At 35.1% G+C, this 22,160-nt stretch overlaps 1 protein-coding gene across 1 annotated transcript in view; it reads left to right on the top strand.

Annotated features, from left to right (window-relative positions):
* Positions 1-22,160, top strand: part of OLA1 (Obg like ATPase 1) — a 172,350-nt gene that overhangs the window by 120,315 nt on the left and 29,875 nt on the right. Inside the window, exons 6-7 of the mRNA XM_086718924.1 lie at positions 6,810-6,890; positions 7,215-7,312. Coding sequence (XP_086575050.1) covers positions 6,810-6,890; positions 7,215-7,312 — 179 coding nt within the window. The remainder of the gene's footprint in view (positions 1-6,809; positions 6,891-7,214; positions 7,313-22,160) is intronic.

The following is a 22,160-nucleotide window of genomic DNA, read 5'->3' as shown; positions in this document are numbered from 1 at the left end:
TTGTCCCCGGAGAGGAGTGGAACATTGTGACTGCATTACTAATAATATTCTATATATTGATCAGAGTATTTGTTCATTCTGTGATACTTCATCAAGCTATACGCTTACATAGTTTATACTGTGTATATTTGATACTCAGTGTACACCTTCTCAAGTTTGACATTCAAACCAATGATTACCTTCTGCCTTGTATCAGTTGAATTTTCATTTTGGATCTTTATTTTCCTACTTCTATTTCCTACTTTCTGCATTGGTTTGGTTTCTACAAATTTTTCTTAGTTTGTCAACTCTCTTGACATTTCATCCATTTTTTTCTGACACTACTCTGTTCTGTCTTTATGGCCTCATGCTTCTGTTTCATAGAAACAGAATCTTTTTTGCATATATCTATATCTTTTTGAATTCTGCCAAGTATGCCAGATAATTCACTAAGAGGGTGTGTGTGTGTGCATGTGCATGATCATTTCCTTTTTCCTTTATAACATTCTTCATTCAGTAACCTTTTTATTAAAATCAAATTTGTGGACTTCTTTCACTCCTGCCCCCATCCTTCCCTGAACATGATGAAATCCATTCAGACTTACTTACAGGAATCGTACAGGATTGTTGCCTTCTTCTTTTTGGTAATGTTCAAATCCTCTTGAAATCTATACCTCATAAATGAATTGGGTGTTTGCCACTGACTTTATGGCCAAGAAGCCAAGAGCTTTGCTATGTTAAGTTCTCACTGTTTACTTCAGTGAATCACACAATGGAAAACCCACGACAGCCAACATACATTCTACCCAGATTATTGCTAGAATTAACCTATTATTTTGATTTTTGGATGATATCCTTCTTATACTACACCCACACCCACGCAGAACATTGCTGCCAGTTAGTCGTCTTACAGTTTGGTCCTTTGTTGATTCCTTTCTGGAATTTTAGTCCCTGAAGTATGTGGAAAGATGGTAGTCAAGGTTCAGTACTCCGGTCTCCATAAACAGCAATATTCATCTAATAGAGCAACAAATGTTTAATATTCTGATTCAGGCAGATCCTAAATGTCATGTTAGAATGTACAATGGAGGTCTGTCTGTTTCATTAGAGAAAACATAGATTGGTCTTTCCTCAATTTGGAATATTTAAAAGGAGGTACTCTCTGTGTTGGAGCAAGAACAAGGTATATTGGTGGACTCGTAGCCAGACTATTTTGAGCAGAAGTCCTGGTCCCCTTTCTTTTGGTGAGTGCATTGTTGGCTGTGTTTTAAGTTAAAGCCACCTAACCAGCACCGATCAGCTCATCTGGGTGTCAGCATCAGGTACTGGGGTAGTGGATTTGGCTAGAGACAAGCATCTGACTTGGAAGCTATAATTATTACAGAATAAGAGTGAGTCACCTTGATAAACTGCCAGGTCTTATCTATTTAGTCATCAAATTTTAGGGTTACAGATGGTGAGCAGAGAATAGGAGAAGTCCTCCCTTCCCCCTCACACTGTAAATATATATTTTTTCCTATAAAGATGATGTGTTTTTGGTTAGAAAGAAATAAAACAGCATTGTAGTTTTACAAAAGAAGGCACAAAGGGAAAGTCTCTCTGGAATCCAATCTTGTAGAAATTTCTGTTGCTAACAATTTGGTATGGCATCTGCCTAGTTTCATTATTTGGGTATATTTATATTCTATATAGTTTCAAAACCACAAGCGGAATCACATGATGCATTCTGCCATAAACGATAACACCAAATACCTTTTGAGTATTTACTATGTGCCTGGAGCTGTGGTAGTAACTTTGCGTGTATTTTCTCATTTAATCCTTGTGATCACCATATGTTGAATTGGAGTTACATCAATTTTACCAAAACAAAAATTAGAGATGTTAACTAACTGTCCCAAAGTTTCACAGGTAGAAAGTGGCAGAGCCAGAACTCAAGCCCAGATCTTTTTGATGACAAAATCCATACTCCTTATTTTTTTACTTTTTTGATGTTTATTTATTATTTTGAAAGGGAGTTAGAGTATGAGTGGAGGAGGGGCAGAGAGAGAGGGAAACACAGAATCTGAAGCAGGCTCCAGGCTCTGAGCTGTCAGCACAGAGCCTGACGTGGGGCTCGAACCCATGGGCCGTGAGATCGTGACCTGAGCTGAAGTCGGATGCTTAACCGACTAAGCCACCCAGGCGCCTCCACAAAATCCATATTCTTAACTTTATTTCATTGTTGTGAATCTGCTTTTATCACTTAGGAATTCATTTTGGACATTTTCCCATGCAAATGTACATGCAGATAGGTCTTGTCTTCATGGATAAAAACTGTTCTATTAATGTCCCATAATTTATTAGCAAACCTCCAGTTAATGGGTTTTTATGTTGTTCCTAATCTGTACCTCTCTTTTTGTGCTAGTATCACACTATTCTAATTACTGTAGCTTTATGGTTTACTACATAGTAAGGTAAGTAACATATTTTTCTCTCTAAATATTTTTTACGCTCGAACAGTTCATTCTTTTAGAATAATGATATATTCAATCTGTAACATTCTCCAACATCCCTGTTATAATTTTAACTAGAATTATGTTAAACATTGTAGTAGCTAGGAATTTTATCAGCATGTTGTTAATCAGTGTAGATGAATTTTGAGTGAGAGTCTGGCTGAAACAAGTTTTAAGTTAGTGTCTCTGGTCCTCAGGTCTGGAAGTCCATGGACCTAAAACATTTCCTTAATTGGCTGTTTTGGGGGCATTTGAGTATTGCCAGAGTCAGTCATAACCATGGTTTTGGATCCGTGGATCATGAATCCCTTGTAAAAGCATTTGAAAGATATGTGCTGTCATCCCTCAAAGGCACATAAACATAGGACTTTACATACAATTTCAGGGTGTTAGGGAAACGCTGAAATCTACTTATGGGTCACAGATTAATAATTCTTGCTGTGGAAACTGAAGAATACCAAAACAGAGAAATGTTGTATGTAGTCTTGGAAAGTCAATTATGTTATTGTGTGCAAAGAAAAATATTTTGGTGATACATGGATTGATAATCAGGTATTATACCCAAATAGTAGGAATACTAAATTTCCTTGATGACCTTGGACCGAGATGAAGACTTAGAATAACAACCTTGGGAATAACTAAGCTAAATAAGGAGCAATTAGAAAGACAATAAGGAAGATAAATAGGCAGTGTGATTGGACAGCACGTGAATTTTCGAGTCACTTAGACCTGAATTTGAAACTTAGTTCTGCCACTTACTAGCTGTGGGAATATAGACAAGTCACATGTTCTCCCTGAGCCTACATACATTACAACTGCTGTTAACAAAAATTATAAAATAAATTAAAAAAATAGAGCATTTCTTAAGTCAAATATGAGACTAGTAGAAAGAAGAGTCAAAGCAGATGAGTGAGGAATTCAAGGTGACTTTGGATTTTCTTTGCAGTTAAAAGATCATTGTTTAGTAAAAACTAGTTCTTGTAGAATGTTAAGACTAGAAGCCTGAATTGAAATTTCACTAAGAAAGACACTATTGTTGGTAAAACTTAAGAAATTTGAAGAAAAGGACTAATGATGACTGGTATTTAATCTTTCAACAATCGTAATAACAATGGCAACAGATCACATTTACTGAAATTTTAACTCTGTGCTAAGGACTGAAACACCTTATATGCATTATCTCACTTGATCTTCACAACAACCCCCAGGAGTAGATAGTGTCATCATCTATGATTTATTAATAAAATAATAGATCACAGAGCTGGTAAATGGTAGGTCTAGGGCTTATTTTCACATTTAAGCATTAAGCTCTTACCTCTCCAATTAGTGTACTCACATCACTACAATATAACCAAAAAGTTCAAATATCCAGGAATTTTTGCATAGCCTTCATTATGTATATAGGTTTTTGAAAGTGAGGACTTTGTTAAAGTTATCAAAACAAAAGTTATCCTCTCACATCTGAATTTCTACTTAATGATGTTACTAAAGAAATTATGAAATCCTAACATAACTTCTGATGCCTCAAGCATTAAGGTGTTTTTATGTTTTGATTGTATTCCAAATTGTTAAAAGTAGGTTAAATGTGTATTATTTTCTCAGTTAACCATAGTCAATTAACTAGAACCTTTTATTATTCTAATCATAATTATTAATATATGTGTTTATATAAAGCATAAAAATTTAGTTCATTAAGTATTATATACAAATAAGTCCAAATGTTTTCTTTAATCTGATTAGAGTTTTTTCAGATAAGGAACATAAAACACCTTTTAGTTTTTTGCTAAAATTAAAATTAATTTTTATGTAAGAAAACAGCACATTACACCTATACCGTATAATGGTCATTTGTGTAAAATAATCTTATCTGAGTGACCTTTTTTATTTGTCTTAAGTAAACTGGCACCTTTTAATAATCTAAGGTATCTTTTCTTGGCTGTTAAATCTTCTATGGGGATAATATAGAGAGTACTAGTACAAAATAAAATATTTTAAATTTTAAAATTCAACTTGTCAAACATTTGGTTATAATCTATAATATATTTTTTGAAAGATTTGAAAGTGGGGGTGCCTGGGTGGCTCAGTTGGTTAAGCATCTGACTCTTGATTTTGGCTCAGGTCATGATCTCATGGTCATGAGATCGAGCCCCATGTCAAAAAAAAAGTTTTGAATGTGGCTTTGATGAATATACTGTTTGAGAACTTTAATTATGAGTTAATTCTCTTTGACTAAAATTTGAGTGTTTCTAATTTGTAGTTTAATGTGTTGATGTGAGGGGGAAGATTAATGCCAAAAAATTTTTTGATAACATTTCTATGTCTGCAGTGATTATGTAATTTAAGATGAAAAAGAAATACTCAAATTCCTTCACTAGTGATGAGCATTTATTGAGGCCCTTTGGTTTTATAAAAGTGTTTACAGTTACAAAAGTATGTTATACTTTTTATATGATTAAAATTTAATTTCCTTCCTTATTTTTGGTCTGGCTTTCTTTTGTCTATTCTCTTTTCTTTCTTTAATTGAAAAAACTAATGGAACCAAATATAAGATGGTACCACTGTTTCCTCCTTTTGTATAATCTTGTTGCATGTCTCTACATAAGCTGTTCTGGCCACTCATCATAGTAACCAGCTGGGCCATTTCACCTGCTGGAGCCATTAAAGAGGACTCTCTCCCCCTAGATTAATCCCCTCCGACATTAGTTTTTTGCACTGACAACTGGAGCAGGCATTCAGAATTTGCAGGTGGCCAGTGTGACGCACATAATTGCCTACAATTTTAGGCAATGAATAAAAATGGTCTACATTACTTGTCAAAGGTTGTATATGCAGTGCCAAGTGAGATCTATGGGAAGCCTTTTAGGGTTTAAAGAACAGTTAATAGCAAGGCTGCACAGGGCTTTTTTAATCATAATGCATTTGTAATATAGCACTTTGATCTTCTCCTTGTAGGAAATGGTGTTACATTAGCCACTTTTAAACATTTATGAGTGAAATTCAGTTATAGAAGAGTAAAAGTGATTATTCTTAAGCAGAACATGTTAGATTTCATTAAAAGTTTTCAGCTTGCCCCTTCCTTGTTAAAATCTGTGGGAAGTCCTTTTCCTGGAGAGTTTCAAATCAGGATCTAAGGACATAGGGCTTTTTCCTTATTTTTCCTGTTGGTAACAGCAAGATTTGGAAGGAAGGTATACTAAATACTGAGGTAATTTATACAAGTGGATATTTATAGAAAAATAACTGATTTATGGTAAATACATCGATGAGAACCCAAGAACTCTATTACTAATAATTGTGTGTTACAATAAAATTTTGAGAAATGCATATTTAAAACATATCCATAAATTATCTTTAACAACAACAACAAAAAACCAGATGACTCTCAAATGCACTTCTTCTGGAAGAGCTAAGTTTGACCTTTCAGACCCAAGAGCCTTTTATTAACACCTGCCTGTAAGAAGAACCTTGCCACACGCAGCTTTTAGATTCAGAACCACAAAACTGATGAGGAAAGACTTGAAGGGTTCAGTTTGTGTCACTTGCTGTTTGCCGTTTCCATTTCACAGATGATTAATCTTTCTGTGAAGAAAGGCTAGAGAAACAAAGCACATTGGGCTCTTCCTGCAGTTACTCCTTCTGAATGCACACTAGCTTGCTAACTAAAAGGCCTTTAGATTTCCAGCAGAGAGAGATGTTCTGAAAGTGAATGCAGCTGGTTGGAGGTCACCAGTGCAGGGCTCTTGCCATTGTGTAATGGAGGCTTTGGCAGGTTGGGTGGGGGGGCGGTGTTGGAGCGGGGACAGGAGAAGTGGGCAGGAAGAAGGTGTTGGCAAAAAATTAATTCAGAATTAGAAGGGTTTTGGTCAGTTGATTTAATATTTTGGAGGGTAGATCATCAATAATAGGCTCAATTTCGTCTATTTTGTTTGTTTTCCTTTTTAAGGAAAAAATTATAATTCAGTCTCTTCCTAGTATTCCTCCCTCCCTCCATTTCCTAATAGCATGTTTATCTTGCAAGTGGCATCACTAGGTGATGTTGAAATGTTATTAACTCTTATAATCTTTGGTGTATGTGAATTGTCTTGAAATTTCTAAGACTGTTACTAATCGTGCTAGTATTCCACATTTTATATATTCAAATGTTAATGCCACAACAATGTTTCATTGGTATTTGGATTTTTAATGAGGTATTGAAAACAAATGATCTGTGTGATTTAGTTCCCCTGTCATATAAAATTGACTTTTTATTTTGAGGATTTGAAAACTTTTAATTTTACTATTTAGTAACTAAATGTTTAGTATCCGCCCTGTAATTACTTTCTTCTCAATCTTGTATAGGATATAATGTGCAAAGTCAAATCCTGGGTTATAGATCAAAAGAAACCTGTTCGCTTCTATCATGATTGGAATGACAAAGAGGTAAGTTGTAAACATCTTGCTACCTCTTACTGCCTTGGCTTTGATTTCTTAGAGAATGAATTAGAGTTGTCATTATTTTATATTTTATTGTTATTAATATCTAGTTAAACTTTATTTCTGTCAATGATTGCTTATTCCCAGGCTTGTTATTATTTTCTTTTTCCCTACTTCTGATATTGCATAACAGCCAGTGTTTTACAAATAAGAATTATGAAAATGAAAATGGCTACTTGTTTAGAAAGAGTTTACTTTCAAGTTTTTCAGTGACTTACTCAATATTTGCTCAACATTTTAAAAGGATTCTTTCTCTGTCTCCCACTTTAGATTGAAGTGTTGAATAAACACTTATTTCTGACTTCAAAACCAATGGTCTACTTGGTTAATCTTTCTGAAAAAGACTACATTAGAAAGAAAAACAAATGGTAAGTTTTTCCTCCTAGATATATTCAGACATCATATCTCTATCCGTACACACACACACACACACACACACACACACACACACACACGAACTTACTGCTATGTTAGATTTTAATATTTTTCTCCTTATTAAAAAGCTTAAAATGGATGAGAAAGCTTTGTTTGTATTTACATTCTGAGATGAATCTCCTAATTGATCTACACTGAGAGAACTTAAGAAAAAACAATTAAATTAGGCAATATTGAATCATGCGTATTTACTTATTAAGTTTAAATTTAATAGACATTATTGTTTGTTTCCTTTGCCAAATGAGAATTTACATAGAACAATAATATTTTTTAAACTAGGAATTTCTAACTGTTGATATTACATGTGGCTTTAAAATATCCACTTGAGATTGTAGCTGGGCGTAAATTTTAAAATCCTGATTAAATGCTTTAAGAAAATTTTTTAAATGAGAACAACTGTGTGCAGCGGGCGGGGGTCGGGGGGAAGAGAGGAAGATCAGGTATCTGTTTCAAACACTTAAAGTGTAGAAAGGTAAAAACTATGCATTCATGTGTTGATTGCCATTTTGGACGTGTAACCCAAATGTGCAGGGTTTCCTTCATTCACAAATAACTTGAAAACATCCTATATTCATGTAACATGGGGCATGTACACATTCGGCACTGCGCTCACTTTGACTCGCCTCACTGGACCCTCAGTGCTTTGTACTATTAAGTCATACAAACAAATCAAAACTATCCAGAGCAGAATATCTGCGTTCTCCTAAAATATATTGTCGGTTTTTCCCTGTACTTCATTAAGTACTTAGATGCACATGGTTTCAATTTTCCATTAAAAATTCTCATTTCCATATGATATCAAAGAGTGAGAAGCTTTAAACTGAAAAATAAACATTCATAGACTGGAAGCCAAAACAATAATTAATGTCAGATGGTTAACTCCAATAAATGATTAGAATAAATTCTGTGAAATTACTGCAACTAAAAATGCCCTGTTGATATTACTTTAAGACATTTTGTGTTCCAGAAAGGAAACTGAATTTGTCTTCTTTATTGGTAGTGTTCTAGAAAGCATAAACTTCACATGAAAATTTAGTTCTACCTGGTCACTGCCCTCCAGTAGATAATTAACTTTAAAATAACCAGTTCTGTCTTGTTCCAAATTCTTATAAATTTGATGATTAATGTGTTAAAAATTGTTACCTTTGGGAAGGAATTTTAAAATTTATTACTTGACCTCAGTTAATAAATCTTATTGTAGTGTGAATGGCAAGGTTTCTTGAGGCTTCGTGAAACAATACAGACATCAAAGTTTACATGAAAAGGGATGAGTCAGTTTCCTTGCCCAAAGGGGCTTCTCACACCTGTATTTGGATGATTACAGGTAGAACTCCCTGGCTCTAATTGTATAGTAAATACCATTTCCCAGACCCTAATGGTAGACAGACTGCTTGGGAGACGCCAGTCTGTGATTTAGCTGTCGCCAGACACCCCATGTTTTTTGTGAGACCAGTTGTGATGATGATATGGTTATAGTCAATTGAAAGCAAACTCTTGTCTAAATAGCAAATTTTAATTTATAAAAATGTAGAGGTATGGGTGATCCTATTTATAAAACCAAATTTTAGATTTTATATATAACTAATGATCTGGTTTGGGGTTGTGTGTATGTTTGGTGGGGAGCGGGGGATCAGATCTTGTGGAAGTTAGTGTAATTGTAGCTGAAAGATCAAAGACTGGGTAACTGAGTGATGTTCCAGAAGAGAATTTACCACATAGCCATTTTCTGTACAGTTTCTGCCGCCTGCTGTTCCTATTTTCCCTCAAGCTAGCCATTGACTACCCCCTGTGCATCCCTGCTCGTAAAAAATGATTGAGGAAGTATTTGTCATGTATTTATGAGTGGGAAACATTGTGTGATAGGGAATGGCATCTACTGGAGCCAGAAAGATTGCCATTTTCCTTTCATTCAGCCACTCTGCTACAGCTTTAAATCCTCTGTTTATGCAACATAGCCTTTGTATTAAAGTACAGAATAAATTTTTATTATGAAGGATATGAACGCTGGGTTTTCATCATTTCTAACACTGCAAGCAGATGTAAATAGTTAAGATACATTTTAACCACTAAATCCTTTTAATTTGTGTTAGCATCCCGTTTTGGGGGGAGTGTTTATATCTAAGCTCCATTTGCATCACTTGCTCCTTTAGCAAAAGAAAAAGTTTTGTTTCTTACGGTTATTGTGTAATGTTACTGTAGCAAATGAAGACTGGTGCAGGAATAAATATTTTAATGGGTCTTTAGATCTAGAAAACTATTTTAAATGATCAGGAAAGAGGAGGAGGAAGGATTTGTGATTTGGGCCATAAGAGGAAGACTGAAACTATATTTTAGTGGGTCACCATTTCAGACATAATGAACGTTTTATTCACTTTAAATTTAAATGGTAACATTGTTTCTCAATCCTAGAAAAGAAGAAAGCACTTTGAAGATAAGTCTATTGTGTTTTTGAGTAGGTATATTGACCTTTTGAAAGATGTAAAAACTGGAATGGCTCCAGGCATCTACTCACTGGTTTAAACAATGTTGAATTAGTCATTTTGTTGATTTATGATTAAGACCTAGCTCCTTGAAGAGAAGCTGACTTGGCAGCCGGGTTAGTTACAGTTGTGTTATGATCAGATAACAGTAATCAAGATGTTGTAAGGGGAATCCACAGAAACCTTTTTTATTATTACAAATTGCTGTTCTTTGAATGTAAAACTATGTAGAAGTTGTTGTTTTGGTGGGTGCCAGTGATTTTTGAACACTTGAGGATTTCATTTTTTAAACACGATCACTTGTAACTTACAACTAAGATTGTACTTTATGCAGTATTTTCATTTGAGATTGCCTACTGAGTTATGGTGTCAGGCAGGTACAGGACATCAGAACTGTCAAACCATTCCTTAATTAGGGGTTTGAATTTCAATCTTTGCACCTTTGCTTCTCTGTAAGTAGTATATGCCATCCAGTTGTGAAATCAGTAGAGCAAACTAAATTTAGGTATCTTGTATACCTACATAGCTTCCAATTGTGTTTTATTTTTGTGTTCTATTGTCTCTGTCTTTCTTAAAACTATTGGTAAAGGAGCATTCCATTTTATTGCTTACTATACTACGTGTTCATATTCAACTGGAAAATATAGCAACAATTTAAGAAATTCAAATTTCTGGTATGCGTATGTGTGCATATAAACACATATTTACATATGCCTTGGTGGGCTTGTGGTCACTAAACATTACCCTTTGACTAATATTATATGAATCAATTAATCTGGGTGTTGAAATTGATTTGAGATAGGTAGACAAAATATATGCTGTCTTTTAGGCGATTGTGTCATCAAGGGCAGTGTGTCAGTTTCACTAAATGAATTTTAAATAGAAAAAGGTTTTATTAATTCTTACTATTCTGTGACTCAGCCCCCTCATCCCCACTTTTCTGTTTTTGTTTGTTTTCCACATAATTTGTATACAACAACTAAAAATAGTTTGGCGATACTATACATTGTGTACCTGATTAGGGGGAGAATAAATCCAACATTTTCTTATTTTCTTGAACTTTGTGTGAGAATTACAGGTACTATATCAGCAACTATGCATGCAAAAGGAAGTATGTTCATTTTTTACATATAATTTTGTATGTCTGTATACCTATCTGTGTATACATGGATACATATGTACATAGACCTATAAATATAAAATTATTTCTGTAAAATTATTCTAAGAAGTCATCAGTTTCTAAGAAGATTATTTATTGAAGCTAGAAATTTATGCTACTGTGGAAAAATCACATTGTTACACATTTGATTTACTTGAAATAGATAAAATGGGAATAAGTATTCTGAAGTAAATTAGTCATTTTAGTTTAAGAGCTTCTCAGGTAGATTTGAAATTAGGTCTAATTCACATAAAGTTTTCAGGAACATACCCTATTGTATAAAGCAAGACTCACATGTATGAGTTTTTTAATTGTTCTCATCATCCACTACTCTGGCAAAGGAAAATTTTTAAATGTTCTCATCATCCATTAGTCTGGCAAAGGAAAAGCTCTGACATATCCATGCAACATTTTGGGGGGGTTATAATTTCTATATTTTATCACTTGTGGTTCATATAGTTTTGGGGGGTTGTTATGTCTCCTTCATCTTGAAGTACCTAACACTGAAGCCTGTGAGGATACTTTACTTATTCTGAGTAACTACTCGAAATCACAACGTAATGCTAGTAGGTTTATTTTAACATGTGAGGGGGTTTTTGGCTGAATTAAATTTTATGAGCGATAATTTGTAATTGTTTTCATAAATCAAATACTTTTTTTAATGATGATTCCTTTATGAGGACTAGTGCTTAATTTGCTCCTTTGACAGAGATGAAGGAGTGATAGGGCAGGTCAAGGGTATTCTGGATGTCTAAACTAAGCAAAAATTTTTTTAATATGGGATTGATCAAATTGGTGAATTTCTCTACAAAATATTCTTAATTTTACTTGTTATAAATGAATCTAAAAAATTGTCTTAAAGAACCCTTCTTCATTTTAGTCTTTTAGCTACTAGACGATTCTCAACTATCTGCTTTTTTAATTTGTATTGTGATAAAGCTTTGAAACAGTATCATATGTTCTACAAATTGGGATTTCAAATAATTTCTGGTGAATGGATTTTGTGGAATTATTTCATAACTTTTTGATGCAGAATTTTGAGAGTTAAGAATATACTAAAAGCAAAAAAATTTTTAATTGCAAGAGGTAGAACTCTAGAAGAAGTGGGAGGAAAAGAATCTTTGCCCATTCAATAATCTTTTTACTTGGGATGATCTTTAGCATTTGTACATACAGGTACATGTAATAATACTTGCGAATTTCTTTCTGGTTTTCATTAAAACGATTTTGGTTGCTCTTTCAGCAATTTCATATTCTTATCAAGTGATCTAAAGCTCTTTATCATAACAAAACCAAATAACACCTCAAAGATGATTATAGAAGAAAGTACATCTTTTTTTAGGAGTATAATGCTGTTGACCCACCATACTGTGCATTTTAAGAATTTGTCCTGGTTCATTTGCATTTTTTGCCCAAGACTGTTTATAGACAAAATTTCTATTTGCAAAATGATTCACTGAATCTGAGAAAGTCATACTTTTGGGAGGGTCAATTTTTATTTTCATTAGCACCATCTGTTGACTTATGTTGATTTATGAGTGATATAACTTGTCAAATATGTCAGGGCATTTATCTTTTTTTAAAGTAGTTAAAGAATTTCACTGCATATAGTAGGAAAACATTTCACAAAATTGTTCCTAGCTTCGAGAGACTAAAGCTCTTTTAAGAAAAAGTGTTCTCTTCCCAGAGAGGAGGTCTGTAGAGGGATGGGTGAATTAGGTGACAGGGACTAAAGAGTGTACTTCTCACAATGAGCACTATGTAATATATGGAATTGTTGAATCACTCTATTGTACAACTGAAACATACCACTGTACGTGAACTAGAAATAATTAATTTTTTTAAAAAAGGAACAAATAAAATGTTTTCCATACAAAATAAAAACAGTTGTTCTCTAGGATTCTCTCATATGAAATTAAAATATATATTCCCCTTACATACACACACATACATAATCTCAGAAATGAAAGGCAAAGTCTGACTTATACAGTGTTTTTCAAATTACAAATGATTCATGTACACAAAAGAACTCCCCTGCCTCTCTATCCCCACTTACTTTGGTGAATAATTCAAGGACTATTAATATTAAAAAAAATTTGGGTCCTGGCGCTTAAAGACCTCTAAATCAAATTTTGTTTCCAAAGCTGTGAGTTGTGATGAGCTACACTCATAAAATGGGAATTTTGACTAGTAGTAGTTGGTAGAGGTGGAGAAGTTTAAAGCCCAGAAATTTTAGGACTGTTGGGGGTAGGAGATAAAGAACAGGGCCTTGGGAAGGGTTTGGAATGGAACCTAAATGCTGTATATAGGATCTGTATCAGTTTTTCCTGGGAGAAATCAATAGAGAAGGAAAGGAGAGGGTGCCCTTTTGGGCAGTTTCAGTGTTTTGTCTAATATCCTGCTTGTGTAGAATAGGAAAGGAGTATAATGTTCTCGGCCCTTCATTCCTGTACTCTCTCTTGTGTTCCCCAGTCATAAGATCTACCTTTGGAGTTAGTGTTGTAGTTCAGCTACTACATTATGAGTTAAATAGACTAGACCAAAGTCCTGAGTACCATTAATAACATTGTGTCTGTAAAGAAGATAAATTCTAAGAAACTTGGAGCATATAGTCTATTTGTAAAGTAGGTAGTGTATATTATGAGGTATTTTGGTATATTAAGAATACTGTAGGGACGCCTGGGTGGCTCAGTCAGTTGAGCATCTGACTCTTGGTTTTGGCTGAAGTCATGATCTCACAGTTCACTGAATCAAACCCCAAGTCGAGCTCCGTGCTAAGAGTGCGGAGTCTGCTTGGGATTCTCTCTGTTTCTCTGCCCGTGTGCGATTGCTCACACGCACTCTCTCTCTCAAAATAAACTAAAAAAAAAAGAATACTGCTACTTTAGAATTTGAAATGTTAGTGTTGTGGTCCTTATTTGCTGCTAACTTGCTCTTTTGACCACAAGCAAATTACTTAGTCTTTCATGTATTGAAGATAATTCATCAGAATGTTCACATAAAATATGTTCTGTATAAACAATATTTCCCAAATTTAATTACCATAACTCAAATAGAATACAATCATAGAAAAAGGACTTGTGTAGTCTTCTAAATGTATCTTCTGAATATATTCCCTTGGCTTTTCTTTTCGTGATATGGATAAAGGAATAAAATGTATCATACATATGTTTATAGCTGTTAATTCCTTGCTTTGAGACAGTTGTCCTCCAAACAAAATGAACGGTGGAGAACCATCTCTGTTGTGCAATAGCGATAAAACTCCCATGATATCACCACCATCTTCCATGACTCCACTCCCATCTCCTCAGATTGGGCCCTGTGACTTTACCATTGGCAGATTAGAGGATTTTATTTCTTGGCTTCCATTAGATGAAATCATTGTTGAATTGTTACAATAGCATTTTTTTAAGGGCTTATTCTTTTTTTTAAGTTTATTAACTTATTTTTGAGAGAGACAGAGACGGGGGGGGGGGGTCAGCAGAGAGAAAGAGAGGAGAGAGAGAATCCCAAGCAGGTTCTGTGCTGCCAGTGCAGAGCCCAGTGGGGACTCGAACCCACAAAACCACGAGATAATGACATGAGCTGAAACCAAGAGTCAGACGCTTAACCAACTGAGCCACCCATGCCCCAGTGTTTATTATTTAAAAAGCCTTTCAGAACAATTCCATTGTGATCTCCTGTATCTCATTTTCTCTATTTTTGAATATATGTATGTGTGCGTGTTGGAGGTGAGGCAGTGAAAGTTAAAGAATTAAGATCATCTCTAAGATTCCCTTCCAGTGATAGAATTTTGTGATTTTGATGCATTAGATTTAACAAATTCACAAAGAAAAGATGCCTATTCAAGTATCTAGAACCTTCTCAGCCCTCATGTATAGGTTTGTCATGGTAGGATTTTTCTAACTGTGGAACTATATACAGCATTTCTGAGGTTGCAAATACCCATTTTATGAGCAGCTTTCTGGCTGAGTTGGAGATAAGACCTGGTCTTCTACTCTGTCCCTCTTTCATATATATCTCTTCCCCTTGAAAATAAGTCTTTTCTGGGTCTCACCATGTTCCCATCTTTCCTCGTCGTGGGCAGCTATTACTTTGGCTAGAATTGAGGACAAAGTAGAAATAAGACCCCTTTGTAGAATTAGCGTATCTATATTTGAGGCTACTTGCATTACTCAGACTGTTGCGTCTCCTTGTTCTAATGTGACCTAGAAAACATTTCTCCATCAAAAACATTAGATTATGAAATACTCTCAGAAGCCTACTTAATTCATAACATAGTAGAAATAGTACAGTGTCAATGAGACATGTTTTGGTATCTGTGACCATTTGTACCTCCAGTTTTTAAATTCTCCTTAAAAATATGTTCCAAAATAACTGACTTAGGAACTTTGAGTACACCCCTGTCTATAAAGCTCGGGGCTGTACATTGGTATCCATTCAGTCTTTTAAATGCTTTCATAAGAGAAATTAATTGGCGCACCTATGTGGCTCAGTTGGTTAAGCATCTGACTCTTGATTTCAGCCCAGGTCATGATCTCAGGGTTCATGGGATCGAGTCCTGTGCCGGGCTCTGCACTGATAGCACGGAACCTGCTTGGGATTCTCTCCCCCTCTCTCTGCCCCTCCCTCGCTCGTGTGTATTCTCTGTCTCTCTCAAAATAAATACATTTTAAAAAGGGAGAAATTAATTTCATAAAAACTGATCATTAATATAAATTTCAAATTTATGTTTCTTATGAAGACTGTGAACTCATTGAGGTGGTTACTATGTTTTCTTTTTCCTTTTATAAGCAGATAATCATTGAGCCCTTCTGTGTGTCATGTACCATTCTAGATGGTAAGCAGAAAAAGACTTTGCCCCCCTAAGTCTTATAGTCTAATGGGGTGATAAACAACCAGTGAACAGATATTTAATGTCAGGAGGTGATTAAAACAATGAATAAAAATAAAGCAGGGTAAGAGGGTGCCACTTTAGTTAGGGTAGTCAAGGAAGGCCTTTTTGAAGTAAGGGAGTGTGCCCTGAGAGAATCTGAGGAAAACTCAGTCCGGGGAGAGGGAATAGCAAAAGCAAAGGCATGCATGACAGAGCAACTGAAAAAGTAAAATTTGAAAACAACTGCTTGAAAAGAACTTTGTAAATTCTTATTCAAATACATTGTAATTAGATTTTTTTAAACATATCCTAAATGTGTTGTAAAAGTGAATTCAGGGCTTTAAGAGTGGCCATCATTTATTTTCTAGTTTGTGATAGTTAATTTCTCAAAATCCAGAGAGATTTTAGGGTTTTAAACAGCATTTAAAGTCATGTTTGCGAATATATAGATTTACTTTGAATTTCATCTTTCCTTTTTCATGCTTATCTAGTAACTTGCTAATCCACGCTACTGTTCACAAAACACTTCTTTTGAAAGTCCCTCAATGTATGACCTCAAAGAAGCAGATTGAACTTTACTAAAAATAATAGTAACTTGGGGTGCCTGGCTGGCTCAGTTGGTAGAGCATGCAGCTCTTGATCTCAGGGTCATAAATTCAAGCCCCATGTTTGGGGGTAGAGATTACTCAAAAATAAAATCTTTTTTTTTTAAATTTTTTAAATTTATTTTTATTTATCTTTGAGATAGATAGAGAGAGAGAGAGAGAGAGAGAGAGAGAGAGAGAGAGAGAGAGAGAAAGCACGCAAGCCAGGAAGGGGCAGAGAAAGGGACACACAGAATCCAAAGCAGGCTCCAGATTCTCGGATGTAGGACTCGAACTCGCAGACCGTGAGATCATGACCTGAGCTGAAGTCTCTAACCGACTGAGCCACCCAGGTGCCCCTCAAAAATAAAATCTTAAAAAAAAAAAAATAGCAACTTAACATTGGTCAAAACTTTACAGTGTTTTAATTTACATTAGTTCATTGGATCCACAGACAAATCCCAACCTGGCCCACACAACACTTTGCTATTTTGGCCTTGAATTGAATTTTCACTAAAATGAAACATTTCATCATAGGATTAAGAGATCTGCATTTTAGGTTAGGAATGGGTTAAGTTAGGAGCGCCTGCGTGACTCAGTCAGCTGGGCGTCTGACTCATGACCCAGGTGATGATCTCGTGATTTGTGAGTTCAAGCCTCACGTCAGGCTCTGTGCTGACAGAGCCTGCTTTGGATTCTGTGTCTCCCCTCTCTCTCTGCCCCTCCCCACTCATGCCCTGCATCTCTCTCCTTCAGATATAAATAAACATTAAAAACAAAACAAAACAAAAAAGGAATGGGTTAAGTTAGCTGAGAGATAAATGAGATTAGTGTTTCCATTAATAAAGATATTAAGGTACCTTTTCAGTACTTGTAGTATTTGTCATTAAGATCAAGGAGTAGTCGTCAGTATTCCTGGATGAATATCAACATTTTCCTTAGAAATTCTTTTAAAAAGAACTGTATAATCTGTGGAAAACATCTTTGGGTTTAGTCCATTTGATACTTAAAAGAAAAATATCTGTCTATTGGTAATCATTTTTTGGCTTTTTCTTGTTTTAAATGGTGTTTCAAAAGATTTTTCCCAAAGAGCATATCTGGATGTCTGAAATGTGAAGGTCACCAGTAGTTTTCATACATAATTTATATTTAAAATTGTTGCCTTTTAACTTGTGCCATTTTTCTTTTGTCTGGAGTTGATGTGTAAATGAAAAGGGAAGTGAAAGAATATCATGAATTAGAATAAAGACAAATTCCTATGCCTAAAATGTTGTATTAATTGTAGTCGTCATCAGGTCAGTACTTACTGAATACCTAACTATATGCCAGTTACATTTAAGACTTCCCAAAACCTTATGAAATAGGTACCATTGTTATTTTAAGGAAGGCAAAACAAGTATAGAGAGATTGAGGAACTTGGCCAAGGTTGCATAGCCAGTCAGTGATGCCGAGATTCAAACCTAAGCAGTTTATCTCCAGAACTCATGATCTTTACTATACTATGCCATGGTATCTCAGCTTTGGGCCATTGGTGGTGGGAAAGGTAGACCAGGCCTGAGCAATAGGTCATAAATGCTACATCTCCTATCACTGTAAATTTCATTTAGATAAGGTTTTGTTGGTCTTAAACAGTTAACACACTGAAATTTGAGACTAAAGATTCACTCACTATAACCTGATTAGGGAATGCCGACTGAAAGTAATGTAAAAATTGTTACCTAAACTGTATGTTTATTTTCTTGAACTTTTCCTTGAAAACTATATTCCAAACATGTAGCAATTTAATAGCCATTTATAGGGACAGTAAAGTGGTTAATATATTTTTACATAGAAAATAACATACTATCAATCATTTTTTAAGATAAGTACTTTCTTCTACCACTTGGTTGTTTTGTTTGTGTGTTTTTAGCCATATAGTGATGTATTTCCTTGCATTTTCAAGGAGTAAGGAATTTTGAGACCTTGGAGTAGGGAATTGTACATGTGTTTATCTCTTACTAGATGAAGTACAAATAGATAATTTGTATAATACTCTATTTAAATTCTGTATTTGTACATAGCAGTGTAATGGAAAGAACATTATATATACATATGTATGCATATATGTGTATGTATGTGTACATACAACCAAGTCTTGGACAAAATAGTAACTACCATTTGTTGAGCATGTGTTATATGCTAGACTTTGGGGCACTAACATAATAGGTTCTCTCTTATTTGAATTAGTCCTCATAACAACCTTGGAATGCAAATATTTACCTATTTATTTTGAGAAGTATAAAGTGAGAAACCTTGTTAAACGTTTTAAAGACATCTTTTATCTTGAGCTCATGAGAAAACGTATGAAACATTTTAATGCATTTATAGCATACTTTTCATGGAACAAAAAATACAGGTTTGTGTTTTTTTTGTTTTTGTTTTTTTGGTTAGTTGTATTCTAGTGAAAATTGCACAGAAACCCATACCAGCTAGAAGATTGGAAATAAAGGAAATAAAAATAAATAAGTAAATTATATGGTCAATTAATCTATAACAAAGGAGGCAGGAATATACAATGGGTAAAAGATAGTCTCTTCAATAAATGGTTCTGGGAAAATAGCTACATGCAAAGGAATGAAACTAGACCACTTTCTTACACCATAAAACTCCTAGAAGAAAACAGACAGTAATTTCTTTAACATTGGCTGTAGAAACATTTTTCTAGCTGTCTCCTCAGGCAAAGGAAACAAGAGGAAAAATAAGCTATTGGGTCTACACCAAAATAAAAGGCTTTTTGCACAGCTAAGGAGACCATCAATAAAACAAAGGGACAACCTATGAATGGGAGGATATATTTGCAAATGATATATCTGATAAGGGGTTAATATTCAAAATATATAAAGAATTTATACAGCTTAATACAAAAAAAAAATCCAATTAAAAAATGGGCAGAGGACCTGAATAGACATTTTTCTAAAGAAGACATACACATGGCCAATAGATACATGGAAAGATGCTCAACATCATTAATCAGGGAAATGTAAATCAAAACGACAATGAGATATCACCTCATGCGTATCAAATTGGCTAAAATCAAGAAGACAAGAAACAAATATTGACAAGGATGTAGAGAAAAAGGAACCTCATGCATTGTTGGTGGGAATGTAAATTGGTAGAGCCACTGTAGGGCTGGGTATTTTACCTGGGTATTTACCCAGGGAAAATGAAAACACTAACTTGAAAAGACATATACACCCCTATGTTTATTTGCAATAGCCACGACCTGGAAGCAACCCAAGTATTCATCCCTAGAGGAATGGATGAAGATGTGTATATATACACACATCTTGGAATGTTCCACATAATGGAATATTACATGGCCATAAAAAGAATGAAATCTTGCTATTTGCAACAACATGATAGATCTAGAGGGTATAATGCTAAGTGAAATAAGTCAGAGAAAGACAAATGTGATTTCGCTCATGTGGAATTTCAAGAAACAAATGAACAAAGCAAAAAAGAGACAAAAAAGACTCTTAAATACAGAGACACTGGTGGTTGCCTGGGGGGATGTGGGTGGTGAGATGGGTGAAATAGGTAAAGGAGAATAAGAGTACACTTATCTTGATGAGCACTGAGAAATGTATAGAATTGTTGAAACATTATAACACCCAAAACTAATATAACACTGTATGTTAATTATACCTGAATTTTTTTTTAAAAAAGCAATTTTCCATTTTCTTTTATTTCTCCTACATATACATATTTTTGGTTTTTTAATATTGTAGTGTTCTAGCTTCTGAAATTTATAAGGGTATGGTCACGTACATTTTCCCTTCCTTTCACTGTATTTTTATTTACTCTCTCTTTACCCCCACCAAAACAAAACAAAAAACAACGCTTCAGTATCCAGTTAAAAATTTGTTTAGGCATGTAACCAAACCTCATGTTTGGTGAGATTTTACTATTTTATGAATGCTCAAGACATTTATTTCTTTTCTTTCTTTTTTTAAAATTTATTTATTTTGAGAGAGAGAGCAAGCAAGGGAGGGACAGAGCGAGGGGGAGAGAGAGAATCCCAGCAGCCTCTGCCTTATCAGTGTGGAGCCTGATGCAGGGCCCAAACCCACAAACTGTGAGATCCTGACCTAAGCCAAAACCAGGAGTTGGAAGCTTAACTGACTGAGCCACTCAGGTGCCTCCTTTTTTCCCTTCCTTCCTTCCTTCCTTCCTTCCTTCCTTCCTTCCTTCCTTCCTTCCTTCCTTCCTCCCTCCCTCCCTCCCTCCCTCCCTCCCTCCCTCCCTCCCTCCTTCCTCCCTCCCTCACTCCCTCCCTCCTTCCCTCCTCCCTCCTTCCCTCCTCCTCCCCCTCACTCTCTCTTTCTTTCTTCGAGGGAGGGAGGGACAGGGAGAGAGGGAGAGGATCCCAAGCAGGCTTGACATGGGGCTCATTCTCACAACTGTGAGATTGTGACCTGAGCCAAAATCAAGAGTTGGACACTTAACTGAGCCACCCAGGTGCCCCAATTCTCAAAACTTTTAAATGAAACAGCAACACTTAGAAAATCCTGCTGTGGTTTTCTTTTTTTGTTAATCAAGACTTATCCCCATACCTTTCCAACTTTATCCAAATGGATTTTTCCCTAGTACTATCAGTAGGTACATTGTAACACTTATTAAATAACTAACAAAATTGATGGTTTACAACATAGTTCATAGATGTAGATTTAAAAAAATCCACAAAAATGTTTTCTTTCTTTTTTTTTTTTTTTGGAAGTGAAAGCAGAGTTTCTTGAAGATATATATATATAGAGAGAGAGATACAGAGTGTCCAGGAGATTCAGAAAGGAAAAGAGAATGAGTCTCATCTTTGCATGGAGTGTGGGGTTTTTATTGGCAATTGTGGTCTGGTGCACGTGTCTTCTTAGGGATCCAGGAACTGGTCAGAACAAGAAGAGGGTCCAGGTGCCCTTCATAAGTCATTGATTCCTTGAAGTCAGGTGTCTTGGCATCAAGGTGTTAGAAGTCAGTGGCCTGCCCAGTCACTCCTTAGACGTTATCTGTTTTGCTGGAGGACTCCAAAGATACCAGTATTTCTTTGTCTCTCATAAGGAAGACATATGCGATTTGCATTACAAGGCATATGTAGAATGGGGTGGGGAGATTTGGCCTGAAGTGAAGTTCTAGTATGTAGAAACATTCCACCGAAACTAATCTATACAATATCCAAGTAAGAGTCAAAAAACCCCCACGAAAGTGGCTTAGTTAGTGTGGATTAGTTAAAATGGATTAGTTTGTGTGGAATGTTTCTAACATCAGTAGAATTTTATTCCAGGCCAAATCTGAGATAGAGACAGAAAAGAAAAAGAGACCGAGAGAGAGAATATGGAGAATATTGACCATTTGTTTCCTTTCCTGTGTTCAGAGGTAAACATCTTGGTTGTCTAGGTTTCTGGAAATTAATCCTTTTAAAATCTTTCAAATGAAACTAGAATACATGGTTGAAGTCCTATCTGGTTAGTTTTCTGATTAAGTATAATTAAGTAATTATGTTTCTGTAATTATGCATTTCATGATTATGATGTATGATGGGACATTATTTTATATCTGTTATTAAGTGAAGTTTGTATGGGTGGCCAAGTGTGTTTTTTAATGTGACTTGGTATTAGACATTTTGGATGTATAGTTTAAAGACCATCAGAT

The sequence above is a fragment of the Puma concolor genome, chromosome C1 (genome assembly GCF_028749965.1).
Source record: "Puma concolor isolate L17-30 chromosome C1, mPumCon1.1.hap2, whole genome shotgun sequence".
Lineage (NCBI taxonomy): Eukaryota > Metazoa > Chordata > Mammalia > Carnivora > Felidae > Puma > Puma concolor.
The sequence above is the reverse complement of the archived record's forward strand: the minus strand, read 5'-3'. Positions and strand labels throughout refer to the sequence as shown.